Raw genomic sequence first — 17,580 nt, forward strand, 5'->3', positions numbered from 1 at the left:
AGGGAGGGCCACTGATTGAGCATAGCCCTAACCTTATGAAATCCCAAATCTCACATTTTAGAAGCTAAAATCACATTTCATCCCATCACGAATAATTTCATATTCAAACATTTAAATTGAACAACAATTCCATGTGAATCCGATAACTCTGATGTGTAGACTTTCCACTGTAGAGTTTATGTCATCTTATCATTGATGATAATGTGTCAGATGACAACCGAACTGACATCATATTCATTAAGTACCACCGCATATGCTCAATTGGTCGGATTACCAGAATATAGTTAATTTCCCCCCACCTTCTGATGTTCCCAGAATCTCTATGTTAACCAAGGGGTTTGCAAATGTAACATCAGTAGGGTAGAGAGAGGAAAAAGGGGGGAAGAGGTATTTATGACCTTCATAAACCTACCCCCAGGCCAACGTCATGACAATGTCATGTAGCTTCTTAGTGACTGAGTACGCAATTATCAGTATGTAGCCTAAATTATGAATAGGCTCTATAGAGGTGGGGGGATATGTGTTGTAAATCTTAATTTTGTGTCTTTCAAAAAGCCTTAAAAAACATTTCACAATTACAACAACTTTGCCAAACCCTTTATTTGCATTGCATGTTACAAGTGACATAGTTGAGTTCTCAAAAGAATTGACAGCACAGCTCAGTTATTTTCTGTGGTCATATTCAGTATTTCATGGGACCTACAGTAATCTGTCCACTGCATTCATGTCTATTGCCATCCCTTCCATAGGCTTCACACAACACTTTCTGTATGTGTGTGTGTGTACACTTTCGGTCACTTTCTAGTATGTTTTTATTCGGAATGTCAACATTATTCAGCATGAAATTAGTATGTTTAACATTGAAACAAAATTGGAGAGGGTTTTGGTAATAAAGTGATTTAGGATCAGAATTAATTTAAGTCTAGGAAGCCCCAACTCCCAGGATGGGTCAATGCCATCTTGATTCGGGTCCTTTTAGGTCGTGAAATATCCACATCAAACATAATGATCAAAAACGATCACCCGTGTCATTTTTACTTACTAGCCTTAACAAACACAGTGCATGTCTTACAAGCAGTATAGTCATGCATTTTGGAAAATAACTTAATTCAATCATATAACAAAATTGACATTTTCCACCTTGATACATAATAACGCCTCTACATACTGAAGCACTGTAAAATGATTCTTCATTCTGTGAGCAAGAGAGAGAGAGAAACAATATTACCCTATTTTATAATTACATTAAATAATATTCTAACTCACACCGAGGTACTAAACATGTTTATCAGAGCAGGTCAGTGGAGTTCTCACCTCTGACTGTGAGTTTGGTGGAGGACTCGGCCCTCCCCAGGGCACTTTCTATTTGGATGTTGTACTCGCCCCAGTCTTTGGGGGTCACACGGAGTATCAGCAAGGAGCAGACACCACAGATGTTCGTGATCAAGTAGTTGGTGTTAGTGTTGAGGCTGATGTTGTTGCGGTACCAAGTGACGCGAGGCTTGGGATTTCCCTTTATGGCACAGCTCATATAGCACTCGTAGCCTTTGGGTGCTGTGTGCTGTCTCAGTGGCACAAGGAAGGCTGGAGCGGTCCGCAAATCAAACGTTTTGTAGGCTGGCATGTTTACCACAAATGTGTCTAGAGAAAAACATGGCAGAAAGGTAAAATGCTCATCTTACATGCCATGTAATGCTTAAGTTAAAATAGCAGCATTTTATAAAGGGTTCATAGATTGTTCATACATTTGTAATAAACCGTTATAATAGCACATTAGTACTTGTCAAATGTTGAGCTTAATGACTGCTATTGATTATACTGTTATTAGTACCTGTCTATCCATAAAAGCTTATTTATATGACTTATTAATATGGCAAAGTATCTCTCTCTGCCTGGCTTCTAATACCTTTCTTCCTCTCGCTTCCCCAAGTGGGAGACTCAGACGGAGCAGACATGCCCATGTCATTCTTGGCGTAGACCCTGAAGTGGTACTCCCTGCCAGGCATAATGTTACAAGCCGTGAACTTGTTGTTGAAGAGCCGGTCGGCCACGGTGCTCCATGAGCCTTTGGTGGAGTCCCGTTTAGACACAGAGTAGTGAAGGTGGTCGTCACGCTTCTCATCAGGGGATGGCTCCCAAATCACAGTCACAGTGCCTGGGACATTCTCCTCAAGTTCTACTGGTCCTGGAGGCTTGGGATCATCTACAGCCAGAGTCAGAGATGATAGTCAGTATGATGTTACACTTCGCGAGGACATTCTATCATTAGGTGGTAATTGTTGTTGATTCACTTATGGCCGATGTTCATTGTGACTGCTGATATTTAAAATACTTTCTTTGTGAGTGCGAGCCTTGGCTGTCTTTTTCATCTTGTGCAAGTTCCAATCCCTTTTCAGTCTGAAACACACTAGGAGAGCTTTACTGTATGTTACTGTACCTGTAACCCTGACCTCCACGCTGAAGCTCTCCTGGCCCACTAGATTTTTGACCACTATGGTGTAGATCCCTGAATCAGAGCGCTCAGAGGAAGTAATCAGAAGTTGAGATGACGATTCAGAGTTGGAGATATTGACCCGCTTCAGCAAAGGAACATCATCCTTCAGCCACGTGACTTCTGGCCATGGGGATGCCTGTTAATAACAAGATGATTAAAACATAATCAGGATTTAAAACATCAAGATAGCATGCATTGCACATGCTCTTAAAGCATATGCCAATTACCAGTTTCACCTCTTACCCTCTTACCTCAAAGTTTAAGAGGATCCTGACAGAATTTCCAGCTCTCACCACCATGAAACTCTTCATCTTATTATCGGTGAAGCATGGTCTCACTGAAAAACAGTGACAAAAATAGAGGACATTTGAAACTCATCTTATGTAACTCTTACTTACGTAGGCTTCTTGGGTGATTATCCCCAATCTAGGCTAAAACAGACAAATAATACAACATATTCCCAATGAACGCATCATCGTCACCCACCAGGTGGAGGCATGGCCAGGATGTAGTTGTCCAGATCCTGGGCCACTCCTTCTCCTCCGTCATTGATAGCGATCACCCTGATCCAGTACATGGCCATGGCCTTCAGGCTTTTCACAGTGAAAGTGGTCAAGATGATGGGGGTGACGTTACAGCGGGTCCAGTCTATGCACTCAGCCTGCCTGACCTCTATAAAATACCCTTTGGCCTCATCCTGGACCCCCACTTCCTCTGTGGGTTTGTTCCAGGACAGAGAGATGGCGGTGTAGGATGTGTCTGCCACCTTCAGATCTTCCACTTTCCCTGGGGGATCTAAAACAAACACAAAGTCATAAATCTAATGGCCATACATCATTGACTTCAAACAAATTAACGGTATAAACAAGCATCTAAATAAACAATTATTTCAGAAAATATGGTGTTTTATTATAGTTGTACATGTTGTTCGCACTTTGAAAGGATGTATGACTTACTCTTTGGGTCTTTTGCGAAAATAAACTCTGAAGGGGAACTGGGCTCGCTGAGTCCAGAGACATTGATAGCATAAACTCTGAACTCGTATTCGTTCCCTGCTACAACATCTGTCACTGCACGTTTCTTTTCTAGTAGTGAGGAGAAACAGAATCAGTCATAGAAAGTCCAATACAATTGAATTCATTAAACCAAAGAAGCTGTGGTATACTAACGCCCCTAATTCACTAAAAAAAGAGACCTTGGATAGGCTCATCTGTAGGGTTAACAGGACTCCAAAGATTACTCCCCTTCTTGCGTTTTTCCAAGTTGTAGCCCAGGATGCGAGACTTGCCAGTGTCGGTCGGGGTAGACCATGTCAGGTTGATGCAGTTGTTAAAAGCACTAGCCACTTTTGGTGGGGCAGGGCTGCTAGGAAAGGCTGAGATATTTCAGAGAAATTACATAACATTTCGTATTTGGGTAACACTTTTCAAAATGTTCTGTTATAATACCCAAATAAGGTTATCGTAAGCACAACTTTTGAAGTAGATTCTAATGACAACATATAACCACTTACGTGACATTGTTGACATCCACTATAAACCTACTAAACCTACAACTAGCTCACCCAAGGTGCCAGCCGTGAGGTCATCAGTCTCCATCATCTCACTGACGCCCTCCTCTGTGACCACCCTGATACGATAGCAATACTTCCTGCCGTGTTCCACGTCGTTATCCTTGTATTCGGGCACGCCAGGGATGTCCCCCAGCTTCTTCCAAGTGTTGCGGCCAACTTGCTGGCGCTCCAGGTTGTAGTTTATTACTGGGCAGCCACCGTCATCCTTTGGAGCTCTCCATTTGATATGAATACAAGAGGCTGTGCTTTCGAGGACCTCCACAGGGCCCTGGGGCGCAGTGGGTTTGTCTACCAGATCAGACAGAGAGAGAGAGAAGTCACATTACCCTAGCCAAAACAGTCTGCAGTCATGTCTCTGCATTGGAATTTAAGAGAGAGAACTGACTGTCCACAGCACAGATACACCTGAATATCTCTGAACAATGATTGAACTGAGACAGTTCTTACCTTGAATTCTTGAATTGAACTAATTAAAACATTGGTTCCATCTCTCAACTCACCGAGGACAATGAGTCTTGAGATAGCCTCCATGGTACCATGTTCGTTCTTGAGCTTGATCTTGATCTCTCCAGTGTCTTTGCGCTGGCACTTGCTGAGGAGCAGGCGGCTTTGGGTGAAGGACTTCTCTATCTTGGTGGTGTTATCGTCCAGGAGCTCTTCTCCTTTTCTGTACCACTGGATCTTCATGGGCTCGCGGCCCACAAAGGGCAGTTTGAAAGTGGTGCTATTCCCCACTTTGACTATGACCGGCTGAGAGAACGCAGACAGATCATCAGGGTCAAACCTGGGAGGGTCTGAATAGGACACAGATCATGCAATGTAACTGACATTTGACTCAACTGCAATTTTTTTATTTTTTTATCTGAATACTAAAAGTGGAAAACTTTTTTTAAGTGCATAATGATTTTATAATTTGAGTATTGTGAAATGGCTACTCAAATTATGTTGAGACAGTGTAGACATTGTATTGTACATATAACCAAAATGAATGCCTTTCGTTTTCTAACCTTCCACATTCAGCATTGCCTCAGTTTTACGCCCGTCTGCCTCAAAGCGGTATTTTCCAGAGTCTTCCTCCTGACAACGGTTGATGACCAGCTTGTGGTTTGCACCATCTCTGGACATTCTGTGTCCATCATCTGCTGTCAACTGTCAGGAAAGATATATATTATAATTTATCTTAAGATATTATCAAATAAAAATATATTGGGGGGTGAGAATGACAAAGATAATCCAGTCTAACCTTCTTGCTATCTCTGTACCAGGTCCCTTCACAATTATCATTGCTCAGCTTACACATCAGTTCTGCAGGCTGGCCAATGAGGGCATGGACATTCGACAACCCGCTTACGAACTGAACTCCTGGATCTGGCATATACAACAGCAAACAATTAGGGACTTAAGACTGGTTTTATTACATTTGGATCAGACATACTTACCAGATGTGATGTTAACATCTAATGCCATTTTGTAGTGCTCTGAAGAAATTATTATTTGCGCTGTGGAGAGACCTGAAAATAGTTCTGCAGCAATGCTCCACATCCAACCAGAGTTTGAGAGGATCTGCAGAGAAGAATGGGGGAAACTCCACAAAAATACAGTTGTGCCAAGCTTGTAGCTTCATACCCAACAACCCTTTAATTGCTCACAAAGCAGCTTCAACTAAGTACTGAGTAAAGGGTATGAAGAGTTATGTAAATGTGACATTTCAGTTTTTATTTTTAATTAAGATCAAGGGGTCTGAATACTTTCTAAATGCACTGTGATATATATATATATATACAGTATATACACTGAACAAAAATAAAAGCAACATGCAAACATTTCAACGATTTTAATGAGTTATATAGTTCATATAAGTAAATCAGTCAAATTAAATAAATTCATTATGCCAGAATCTATGGATTTCACATGACTGGGCAGTGGTGCAGCCATAGGACCACCCACTAGGCAGCCAAGGCCATCCACTGGGGAGCCAATCAGAATTAGTTTTTCCCTACAAAATTATTACAGACAGAAATACTCCTCAGTTTCATTAGCTGTCCGGATGGCTGGTCTCAGACGATGCCCCCGGTGAAGAAGCCGGGTGTGGAGGTCCTGGGCTGGTGTGGTTACACGTGATCTGACTGACATAAAATTGTGGCTAGTAGTATTACAGAGAAACAACGACAAAAAAGATTATACGGTGCATTCTGAAAGTATTCAGACCCTTTGACTTCTCCACATTTTGATACTTTTGTTACAGCCTTATCCTAAAATAGATTGAATACATTTTTTCCCTCATTAATTGACACACAATACCCCATAATCACAAAGCAAAAACAGGTTTTTAGATTTTTTTTGCAAAAATGTAAGATCCTATTGTTGACAGTGCATGTCAGAGCAAAAACCAAGCCATGATGTCGAAGGAATGTCCGTACAGCTCCAAGACATGATTGTGTCGAGGCACAGATGTGGAGAAGGTTACCAAAAGAAATCTGCAGCATTAAAGGGCCCCAGGAACACAGTGGCCTCCATCATTCTTAAATGGAAGAAGTTTGGAACCTTCCTAGAGATGTCCGCCTGTCCAAGCTTAGCAATCACGTGAGAAGTGCCTTGGTCAGAGACATTACCAAAAACCCATTGGTCACTCTGACAGAGCTCCAGAGTTCCTCTGTAGGGATGAGAGACCCTTCCAGAAGGACAACCATCTCTGCAACACTCCACCAATCAGGCCTTTATGGTAGAGTGGCCAGACGGAAGCCACTCCTTAGTAAAAGGCACATGACAGCTCGTTTGGAGTTTGTCAAAAGGCACCTACAGGACTCTGACCATGAGAAAGAAGATTATCTGACCTGATGAAACCAAGATCAAACTCTTTGGCCTGAATGCCAAGTGTCACGTCTGGAGGAAACCTGGCACCATCCCTACGGTGAAGCATGGTGGTGGTAGCATCATGTTGTGGGGATGTTTTTGAGCGGCAAGGACTGGGAGACTAGTCAGGATTGAGGCAAAGATGAGCAGAGTAAAGTACAGAGAGATCCTTGATGAGAACCTGCTCCAGGGCGCTCAGGACCTCAGACTGGGGAAAAGGTTCACCTTCCAACAGGACAATGACCCTAAGCACACAGCAAAGACAACACAGGAGTGGCTTCGGGACAAGTCTCTGAATGTCCTTGAGTGGCCAAGCCAGAGCGCGGAATTTAACCTGATCAAGTAGGATAATGGTTAGACCAGAAAATGTACAGTTGAAGTCGGAAGTTTACATACACTTAGGTTGGAGTCATTAAAACTCATTTTTCAACCACTCCACACATTTCTTGTTAACAAACTATAGTTTTGGCAAGTCGGTTAGGATATTTACTATGTGCATGACACAAGTCATTTTTCCAACAATTGTTTACAGACAGATTAATTCACTGTATCACAATTCTAGCGGGTCAGAAGTTTACATACACTAAGTTGACTGTGCCTTTTAACAGCTCGGAAAATTCCAGAAAACTGGAGGTGTACCTGTGGGCAGAACTGAAAAAGCGTGCGAAAGGAAGGCCTTTAAATTGTTTAACATGGGTCAAGCATTTCGGGTAGCCTTCCACAAGCTTCCCACATTAAGTTGGGTGAATTTTGGCCCATTCATCCTGACAGAGCTGGTGTAACTGAGTCAGGTTTGTAGGCCTCCTTGCTCGCATACGCTTTTGCAGTTCTGCCCACAAATTTTCTATAGGATTGAGGTCAGGGAATTGTTTTGGCCACTCCAATACCTTGAATTTGTTGTTCTTAAGCTATTTTGCCACAAGTTTGGAAGTATGCTTGGGGTCATTGTCCATTTGGAAGACACATTTGCAACCAAGCTTTAACTTCCTGACTGATGTCTTGAGATGTTGCTTCAATATAGCCACATAATTTTCCTTCCTCGTGAGCCATCTATTTTGTGAAGTGCACCAGTCCCTCCTGCAGCAACGTACCCCCACAACATGATGTTGCCACCCCCGTGCTGTCCTCAAAACATAATGATGGTCTTCATGGCCATTATTGTTCAATGGTCTTCATGGACATTTCTCCAAAAAGTACGATCTTTGTCCCCATGTGCAGGTTCAAACCAGAGTCTGGCTTTTTTATGGTGGTTTTGGAGCAGTGGCTTCTTCCTTGCTGAGCAGCCTTTCAGGTTATGTCGATATAGGACTCATTTTACTGTGGATATAGATACCTTTGTACCTGTTTCCTCCAGCATCTTCACAAGGTCCTTTGTTCTGGGATTAATTTGCACGTTTCGAAACCAATGTACATTCATCTCTAGGAGACAGAATGCGTCTCCTTCCTGAGCAGTACTATTGTTTGTACTCATGAATGTGGTACCTTCAGGAGTTTGGAAATTGCTCCCAATGATGAATCAGGTCTACAATTTTTTTCTGTGGTATTGGCTGATTTCTTTGGATTTTCCCATGATGTCAAGCAAAGAGGCACTGAGTTTTAAGGTAGGCCTTGAAATAAATCCACAGGTACACCTCCAATTGACTCAAATTATGTTAATTGACCTTTCAGATGCGTGTAAAGCCATGACATAATTTTCTGGAATTTTCCGAGCTGTTGAAAAGGCACAGTCAACTTAGTGTATATTTACTTCTGACCCGCTGGAATTGTGATACAGTGAATTGTAAGTGAAATAATCTGTCTGTAAACAATTGTTGGAAACTTGTGTCATGCACAAAGTAGATGTCCTAACCAACTTGCAAAAACTACAGTTTGTTAACAAGATTTTTGTGGTTGAAAAACGAGTTTTAATGACTCCAGCGTAAGTGTATGTAAACTTCCGACTTCATCTGTAAAGCATTAAAATAATGCACACAAATGCACAACACAACAAGCATTTCTATGGCATCAGATCTTATTTTTTTAAGATAACAGTAATTAGAAGTACATTTCTTTAGCCTCATCTATAGAATAGTTAGAATAGTTATATGGAACATAGAAGAGTTTCATAGAACATCCACCCAGAAGAACACATTGCATGGAAAATTATATTGATGTTATTATAGGACTACATAAATCATAGTTTTGGTTACTTTGAGATGTGCACATACAGTATGGTAAGAGATGAGATTCAACATTCCCCTTTAAGGTACATGAATATTCTCAGTATCATATCTTGTCAGTGTAACAGATGACCCTGTTAAAACAGTGTCATATTTCTCCAATTATTTCCCAAACTTGAGTGATACTCATGTGAATGCCATCTCCTCCATGCAGTCAGTACATGACGTCACGTGTGGTCTCTTACCAATCACTGTGTCCTTCAGCAGTGGGCCTTGCCTTGTGCGCTCTGAACGCTTGCCAGACACATCAGTGTACTGCTCAGTTTCTCCTGTACCACTTTGAGCATTGGGATCTGTGATTTGGCCGTAAAATAATAACCTTGCAAGCAATTTCCAAAATTACTTAGCATTTTGTTAAATTATGAAATGAAACCATCAGCAACCATTCATTGTGAATAGAACACAAAAAGCATGACAGAGATACAGGAACACACAACACAAAAAGCCACTCTATGAGATCAGGGATTTTATATACTGTATAAATAAATATACAGTACCAGTAAAAGGTTTGGACACACCTACTCATTCAAGGGTTTTTCTTTATTTTTGACCAAGAAGGGCTATCTCCTGTATACCACCCATACCTTTTCACAACACAACTGATGGCTCGAAAGCATTAAGAAGGAAATAAATTCCACAAATTAACTTTTAACAATGCACACCTGTTAATTGGAATGAATTCCAGATGACTGAGAGAATGCCAAGAGTGTGCAAAGCTGTCATCAAAATAAAGGTTGGCTACTTTGAAGAATCTAAAATATATTTCGATTTTTTCAACACTTCATTGGTTACTGAATGATTCCATGTGTGTTATGTCATAGTTGTGATGTCTTCACTATTATTCTACAATGTAGAAAATAGTAAAAATAAAGAAAAACCCTTGAATGAGTAGGTGTGTCCAAACTTTTGATTGGTACTGTACATATACCCTTGATAAAGATGAGCAAAAATGACTATTTAAAATAAATAACACAAATACTGATCAATATTGTATGCTGCAAAAAATGGGAACATTATATTATTTTATACTAATACAATTGCTCAGAGAAACAGATTTGGTCACACTTTATTTAGGTTATACTGTCAACAAACTACCTGTTGATAAGCAACTTCTTGCTAAGGTTAGAGTTAGGTTAAGTTTAGAATAAGGGTTAAGCTTAGAGTTAGGGTTAGGGAGGTTAAGGGTTCAAGTTTTGGCTAGGGTTAGGGTAAATTGAAATGTTATTGATAGTCTGTAGATAATCTGTAGAGCAGGGATCATCAACTAGATTCAGCCATGGGGCACAGACAGCAGGAACATAATTACAAATCATTTGAAGACTGCAAATTGACCGCAAGAAGCCCAAACAGATATCATATTTGACTAAAACATAATATTTTCAAACCTTGCTTACATTTGTATAAGATCACATATACAGTGCCTTCGGAAAGTATTCAGACCCCATGACATGTTTTACATTTTGTTAGGTTACAGCCTTATTCTTAAATGGATTAAATAGATGTTTTTGTCCTCACAAATCTACACACAACACTCCATAATGACAAAGCAAAAACTGTTTTTTAGAAATGTTTGTTAATATATATTTTAAAAACTCCTGAAATATCACATTTACATAAGTATTCAGACCCTTTACTCAGTACTTCGTTGTAGCACCTTTGGCTGTAATTACAGCCTCGAGTCTTCTAGGGTATAACGCTACAAACGTGGCACAACTGTATTTAGGGAGTTTCTCCCATTCTTCTCTGAAGATCCTCTCAAGCTCTGTCAGGTTGGATGGGATTGGATGGGGAGTGTTCCTGCAGAGCTATTTTCAGGTCTCTCCAGAGATGTTCGATCAGGTTCAAGTCCGGGCTCTGGCCGGCCACTCAAGGACATTCAGAAACTTGTGCCAAAGCTACTCCTGCTTTGTCTTGGCTGTGTGCTTAGGATTGTTGTACTGTTGGTAGGTGAACCTTCTCCCTAGTCTGAGATCCTGAGCGCTCTGGAGCAGGTTTTCATCAAGGATTTCTCTGTACATTGCTCCGTTCATCTTTCACTCGATCCTGACTAGTCTCCCAGTCCATGCCGCTGAAAAACATCCCACAGCATGATACTGCCACAGCAATGCTTTATCGTAGGGACGGTGCCAGGTTTTCTCCAGAAGTGACAAATCTTGATTCTCATGGCCTCAAGAGTCTTTAGGTGCATTTTGGCAAACTCCAAGCGGGCTGTCATGTGCCTTTTACTGAGGAGTGGCTTCTGTCTGGCCACTGTACTATAAAGGCCTGATTGGTGGAGTGCTGCAGAGATGGTTGTCCTTCTGGAACGTTCTCCCATCTCCACAAAGGAACTCTGAAGCTCGGTCAGACCTCCTCCCTGACCAAAGCCCCGATTGATTAGTTTGGCCAGGTGGCCAGTTCTAGGAAGAGTCTTGGTGGTTCCAAACGTCTTCCACTTAAGATTGATGGAGGCCACTGTGTTCTTGGGGACCTTCAATGGTACAGACATTTTTTTGGTACCCTTTCCCAGATCTGTGCCTCGACACAATCCTGTTTCTGAGCTCTACAGACAATTCCTTTGACCTCATGGCTTGATTTTTGCTCTGACATGCCATGCACTGTCAATTTTGTGACCTTATATAGATAGACAAGTATGCCTTTCCAAATAATGTACAATCAATTCAATTTACCACAGGTGGACTCCAATCATGTTGTGGAAACATCTCAAAGACTTTCAATGGAAACATAATGCACCTGAGCTCAATTTCTAGTCTTACAGCAAAGGGTTTGAATACTTATATAAATTGTATTTTTTTTTTACATTTATTTAACTAGGGAAGTCATTTAAGAACAAATTCTTATTTTAAATGACGGCCTCGGAACAGTGAGGCCTTATTCAGGGGCAGAACGACAGGGGATTCGATCTTGCAATCTTTTGTTTACTAGACCAACACTCTAACCACTAGGCTACCTGCCACCCCAGGTAAATAAGGTATTTAACTTTTATAGTTTTAATCCATTTGCAAAAATAAATAAAAACAGTTTATGCTTTGTCATTATGGGGTAACGTGTGTAGATTAATGATGGGAATTTTTGAGTAAAAAAAAAAGTAATATATTTTCGATGAAGGCTGTAATGTAACAAAATGCGAAAAAAGTCAAGGGGTCTGAATACTTTTAGAAGGCACCGTGTCTCTCTATTATGCATGGGAATACTTTCAAACAGATCTTCCGAATTATAATCACTTCATAAAGATGATTTGCTGGTGTTTTTAGTCTTATGTCCAACAATAAAAAATACAAATATATATTTTTTCAGCACTTGGGGGGCCAAATAAAATCACCCACTGGCCAAATTCGGCTCGCGGGCCTCATGTTGAGGAACCCTGCTGCAGATCATCTACATACAAACTATCCAAATAAAGTGTTACCCAATACTCTAGCACCCTCCCCTTGCGAGGACAATGACACTGAACTTTTTTCTAAATTGTTTCATGAGATTGGAGAACATGTTGGGCGGGATCTTAGACCATACTTCCATACAGAATCTTTCCAGATCCTTGATATCCTTTGTGTCCTCTTATGGACTGCTCTCTTCAATTCAAACCACAGGTTTTCAATGGGGTTCGAGTCTGGAGACTGATATGTCCATTGCAAAATGTTTCATTTGTGGTCAATTAAACATTTCTTTGTGGATTTTGATTAGTACTTGGGGTTATTGTCTTGCTGGAAGATCTACTTGCAGCAAAATGTCAGCCTCCTGGCAGAGGCAACAAGGTTTTTGGCTAAAATGTCCTGGTACTTGGCAAAGTTCATGATGCCGTTGCCCCAGGACCAGTGGATGAAAAATAGCCCCATAACATCAAAGTTTGACCACCATATTTTACCGTAAGCATGAGGTACTCTTCTGCATATGCTTTTGTTTTTCAATGCCAAACCCACCACTGGTGTGCATGGCCAAGGAGCTCTAGTTTCATGTCATCTGACCATAGCACCGCCTGGAGTTTGATAAATGGCATTGGCATTTGGATTGGATCCAGTGCTATGGTCAGATGACATGAAAATCGAGCTCTTAGGCCACATACACCAGCTGTGGATTTTGTCATAGATAAAGACTCAGTATCATTATCCTTGCAAGGGGAGGGTGCTGGAGTATTGAAAACAGGAGATCCTATTATTACTTGTTCAACAAAATCATTCTCTGAGCAATTGGTTTAGTATAAAAATATAAAATGTCCTTTTTTTGCATGCAATATAGCTCAGTATTTGTATTCTTTATAACAGTCTTTTTTGCTCATCTTTATCAAGGGTGCCAATAAGTATGGACCTGACTGTACATATACTGTATACATTTTTTTTATTTTATTTATTTCACCTTTATTTAACCAGGTAGGCTAGTTGAGAACAAGTTCTCATTTGCAACTGCGACCTGGCCAAGATAAAGCATAGCAGTGTGAACAGACAACACAGAGTTACACATGGAGTAAACAATTAACAAGTCAATAACACAGTAGAAAAAAAGGGGAGTCTATATACAATGTGTGCAAAAGGCATGAGGAGGTAGGGGAATAATTACAATATTGCAGATTAACACTGGAGTGATAAATGATCAGATGATCATGTACAGGTGGAGATATTGGTGTGCAAAAGAGCAGAAAAGTAAATAAATAAAAACTGTAGGGATGAGGTAGGTGAAAATGGGTGGGCTATTTACCAATAGATTATGTACAGCTGCAGCGATCGGTTAGCTGCTCAGATAGCTGATAGCTGAAGTTGGTGAGGGAGATAAAAGTCTCCAACTTCAGCGATTTTTACAATTCGTTCCAGTCACAGGCAGCAGAGTACTGGAACGAAAGGCGGCCGAATGAGGTGTTGGCTTTAGGGATGATCAGTGAGATACACCTGCTGGAGCGCGTGCTACGGATGGGTGTTGCCATCGTGACCAGTGAACTGAGATAAGGCGGAGCTTTACCTAGCATGGCCTTGTAGATGACCTGGAGCCAGTGGGTCTGGCGACGAATATGTAGCGAGGGCCAGCCAACTAGAGCATACAAGTCGCAGTGGTGGGTAGTATAAGGTGCTTTAGTGACAAAACGGATGGCAATGTGATAAACTGCATCCAGTTTGCTGAGTAGAGTGTTGGAAGCGATTTTGTAGATGACATCGCCGAAGTCGAGGATCGGTAGGATAGTCAGTTTTACTAGGGTAAGCTTGGCAGCGTGAGTGAAGGAGGCTTTGTTGCGGAATAGAAAGCCGACTCTTGATTTGATTTTCGATTGGAGATGTTTGATATGGGTCTGGAAGGAGAGTTTGCAGTCTAGCCAGACACCTAGGTACCTATAGGTGTCTACATATTCAAGGTCGGAACCATCCAGTGTGGTGATGCTAGTCGGGCATGCGGGTGCAGGCAGCGATCGGTTGAAAAGCATGCATTTGGTTTTACTCGCGTTTAAGAGCAGTTGGAGGCCACGGAAGGAGTGTTGTATGGCATTGAAGCTCGTTTGGAGGTTAGATAGCACAGTGTCCAATGACGGGCCGAAAGTATATAGAATGGTGTCGTCTGCGTACAGGTGGATCAGGGAATCGCCCGCAGCAAGACCAACATCATTGATATATACAGAGAAAAAAGTCGGCCCGAGAATTGAACCCTGTGGCACCCCCATAGAGACTGCCAGAGGACCGGACAGCATGCCCTCCGATTTGACACACTGAACTCTGTCTGCAAAGTAATTGGTGAACCAGGCAAGGCAGTCATCCGAAAAACCGAGGCTACTGAGTACTAAGCCCCATCACGTACAATTTAGTTAGAAGAGTTCTATGGAACATAGAAGAGTTTCATAGAACATCCACCCAGAAGAACACATTGCATGGAAAATTATATTGATGTTATTATAGGACAACATAAATCCATTCTCAAAAATGAACATACTTTTGGTTACTTTGAGATGTGCACATTCAGTATGGTAAGAGATGAGATTCAACATTCCCCTTTAAGGTACATGTATCTTCTCAGTGTAACAGATGATCCTGTTACAACAGTACCATATTTCTCCAATTATTTCCCAAACTTGAGTGATACTCATGTGAATGCCATCTCCTCCATGCAGTCAGTACATGACGTCACGTGTGGTCTCTTACCAATCACGGTGTCCTTCAGCAGTGGGCCTTGCCTTGTGCGCTCTGATCGCTTGCCAGATGATTCAGTGTACTCCTCAGTTTCTCCTGTACCACTTTGCCCATTGGGATCTGTGATTTGGCCATAAAATAATACAAATATTGCAAGAAATTTCCAAAATGTTATTTTGTTAAATCTGAAATTAACCCATCAGCTGTAGGCTTGGAGTTCTTAAAATGGTCTTGACATGGAGATACTGTTTCCATGATTTGTCTTACAATGATTTGTTAAATATTTGGAAATCAAGGAAGCTTTCAATGTCTTTTGAATAGAACACAAAAAGCATGGCAGCGATAACCAAACACACAACACAACAAGCCTCTCTATGTGATCAGGGATTATATACACTGAGTGTACAACACATTCCTAAATATTAACTTGCACTCCCCTCCCTCTTTTGCTTTGCCCATTCACCCTCTGAATGGCACATACACAATCCATTTCTCAATTGTCTCAAAGCTTAAAATTCCTTCTTTAACCTGTCTCCTTCCATTCATCTACACTGACTTAAGAGGATTTAACAAGTGACATCAATAAGGGATCTTAGCTTTCCATCTGGATTCGCCTCGTCAGTCTATGTTATGGAAAGAGCAGGTGTTCCTAATGTTTTGTACACTCAGTGTATATACACTACATGACCAAAAGTATGCGGACACCTGCTCTTCAAACATCTCATTCCAAAATCATGGAGTTGGCCCCCCCTTTGTTGCTATAACATCCTCCACTCTTCTAGGAAGGCTTTCCACTAGATGTTGAAACATTTCTGTGGGGACTTGCTTCCATTCAGCCAACAAGAGCATTAGTGAGGTCGGGCACTGATGTTGGGCAATTAGGCATGGCTCGCAGCCGGCATTCCAATTCATCCCAAAGGTGTTTGATGGGGTTGAGGTCAGGGCTCTGTGCAGGCCAGTCAAGTTCTTCCACCCCGATCTCGTCAAACTATTTCTGTATGGACCTCGCTTTGTGCACGGGGGCATTGTAATGTTGAAACAGGAAAGGGCCTTCCCCAAACTGTTGCCACAAATTTGGAAGCACAGAATCGTCTAGAATGTCATTGTATGCTGTAGTGTTAAGATTACCCTTCACTGGAAATGAGGGGCCAAGCCTGAACCATGAAAAACAGCCCCAGACCATTATTCCTCCACCACTTTACAGTTGGTACTATGCATTGGGGCAAGTAGCGTTCTCCTGGCATCTGCCAAACTTAGATTCTTCAGATGGACTGCAAGATGGTGAAGCGTGATTCATCACTCCAGAGAACGTGTTTCCAGGCTTGTGTGTGGCTGCTCGGCCATGGAAACCCATTTTATGAAGCCCTCAATGAACAGTTTTTGTGCTGAAGTTGCTTCCAGAGGCAGTTTGGAACTCAGTAGTGAGTGTTGCAATCAAGGACAGACAATTTTTACTCGCTTACACGCTTCAGCAATCGGCAGTCCCATTCCGTGAGCTTGTGTGGCCTACTACTTCGCAGGTGAGCTGTTTCCACTTCACAATAATTGCACTTACAGTTGACCAGGGAAGCTCTAGCAGGGCAAGAATTTGACGAACTGACTTGTTGGAAAGGTGAAATCCATGACGGTGCCTGGTTGAAAGTCACTGACCTGTTCAGTAAGGCCATTCTATTTCCAATGTTTGTCTATGGAGATTGCATGGCTGTGTGCTCGATTTTATACACCTGTAAGCAACGGGTGTGGCTGAAATAGCCAAATCTACTAATTTGAAGGGGTGTCCACTTACTTTTGTGTATATATATATACAGTACCAGTCAAAAGTTTGGACACACAAACTCATTCCAGGGATTTTCTTTATATTGACTATTTTCTACGTTGTAGAATAATAGGGAAGAAATCAAAACTACGAAATAACACATATGGAATCATGTAGTAACCAAAATAAAATATGTTATTACAAATATTACAAATCAAAATATATTTTAAGTAGCCACCCTTTGCCTTGATGACAGCTTTGCACATTTTTGGCATTCTCTCAACCAACTTCATGAGGTAGTCACCTGGAATTAATTTCAATTAACAGGTGTGCCTTGTTAAAAGTTAATTGGTGGAATTTCTTTCCTTCTTAATGCGTTTGAGCCAATCAGTTGTGTTGTGACAAGGTAGGGGTAGTATACAGAAGATAGCGCTATCTGGTAAAAGACCAAGTCCATATTATGGCAAGAACAGCTCAACTAAGCAAAGAGAGACGACAGTCCATCATTACTTTAAGACATGAAGGTCAGTCAATGCGAAAATGTTCAAGAACTTTGAAAGTTTCTTCAAGTGCAGTCGCAA

The 17,580-nt window shown here is 41.3% G+C and overlaps 1 protein-coding gene across 7 annotated transcripts in view; it reads right to left on the bottom strand.

The window, feature by feature from the left end:
- Nucleotides 1-593: 593 nt before the first annotated feature.
- LOC118360887 (immunoglobulin-like and fibronectin type III domain-containing protein 1) overlaps nucleotides 594-17,580 on the bottom strand; it is a 46,513-nt gene continuing 29,526 nt past the window's right edge. For 6 of the 7 annotated variants that reach the window (XM_052485184.1, XM_052485186.1, XM_035740422.2 and 3 more), the window contains 14 exons: nucleotides 15,256-15,363; nucleotides 9,325-9,432; nucleotides 5,311-5,435; nucleotides 5,075-5,216; nucleotides 4,568-4,861; nucleotides 4,059-4,355; nucleotides 3,690-3,869; nucleotides 3,451-3,579; nucleotides 2,981-3,289; nucleotides 2,746-2,831; nucleotides 2,438-2,630; nucleotides 1,907-2,203; nucleotides 1,315-1,641; nucleotides 594-1,195 (listed from right to left, as the gene is read on the bottom strand). In XM_052485184.1, the coding sequence (XP_052341144.1) occupies nucleotides 1,191-1,195; nucleotides 1,315-1,641; nucleotides 1,907-2,203; nucleotides 2,438-2,630; nucleotides 2,746-2,831; nucleotides 2,981-3,289; nucleotides 3,451-3,579; nucleotides 3,690-3,869; nucleotides 4,059-4,355; nucleotides 4,568-4,861; nucleotides 5,075-5,216; nucleotides 5,311-5,435; nucleotides 9,325-9,432; nucleotides 15,256-15,363 (2,600 nt within the window). In that variant the 3' untranslated portion in view covers nucleotides 594-1,190. The remainder of the gene's footprint in view (nucleotides 1,196-1,314; nucleotides 1,642-1,906; nucleotides 2,204-2,437; nucleotides 2,631-2,745; nucleotides 2,832-2,980; nucleotides 3,290-3,450; nucleotides 3,580-3,689; nucleotides 3,870-4,058; nucleotides 4,356-4,567; nucleotides 4,862-5,074; nucleotides 5,217-5,310; nucleotides 5,436-9,324; nucleotides 9,433-15,255; nucleotides 15,364-17,580) is intronic. The other variant, XM_052485185.1, reaches the window with a different exon arrangement.

The sequence above is a fragment of the Oncorhynchus keta genome, chromosome 28, assembly GCF_023373465.1.
Source record: "Oncorhynchus keta strain PuntledgeMale-10-30-2019 chromosome 28, Oket_V2, whole genome shotgun sequence".
In the NCBI taxonomy this organism is placed as follows: Eukaryota; Metazoa; Chordata; class Actinopteri; order Salmoniformes; family Salmonidae; genus Oncorhynchus; species Oncorhynchus keta.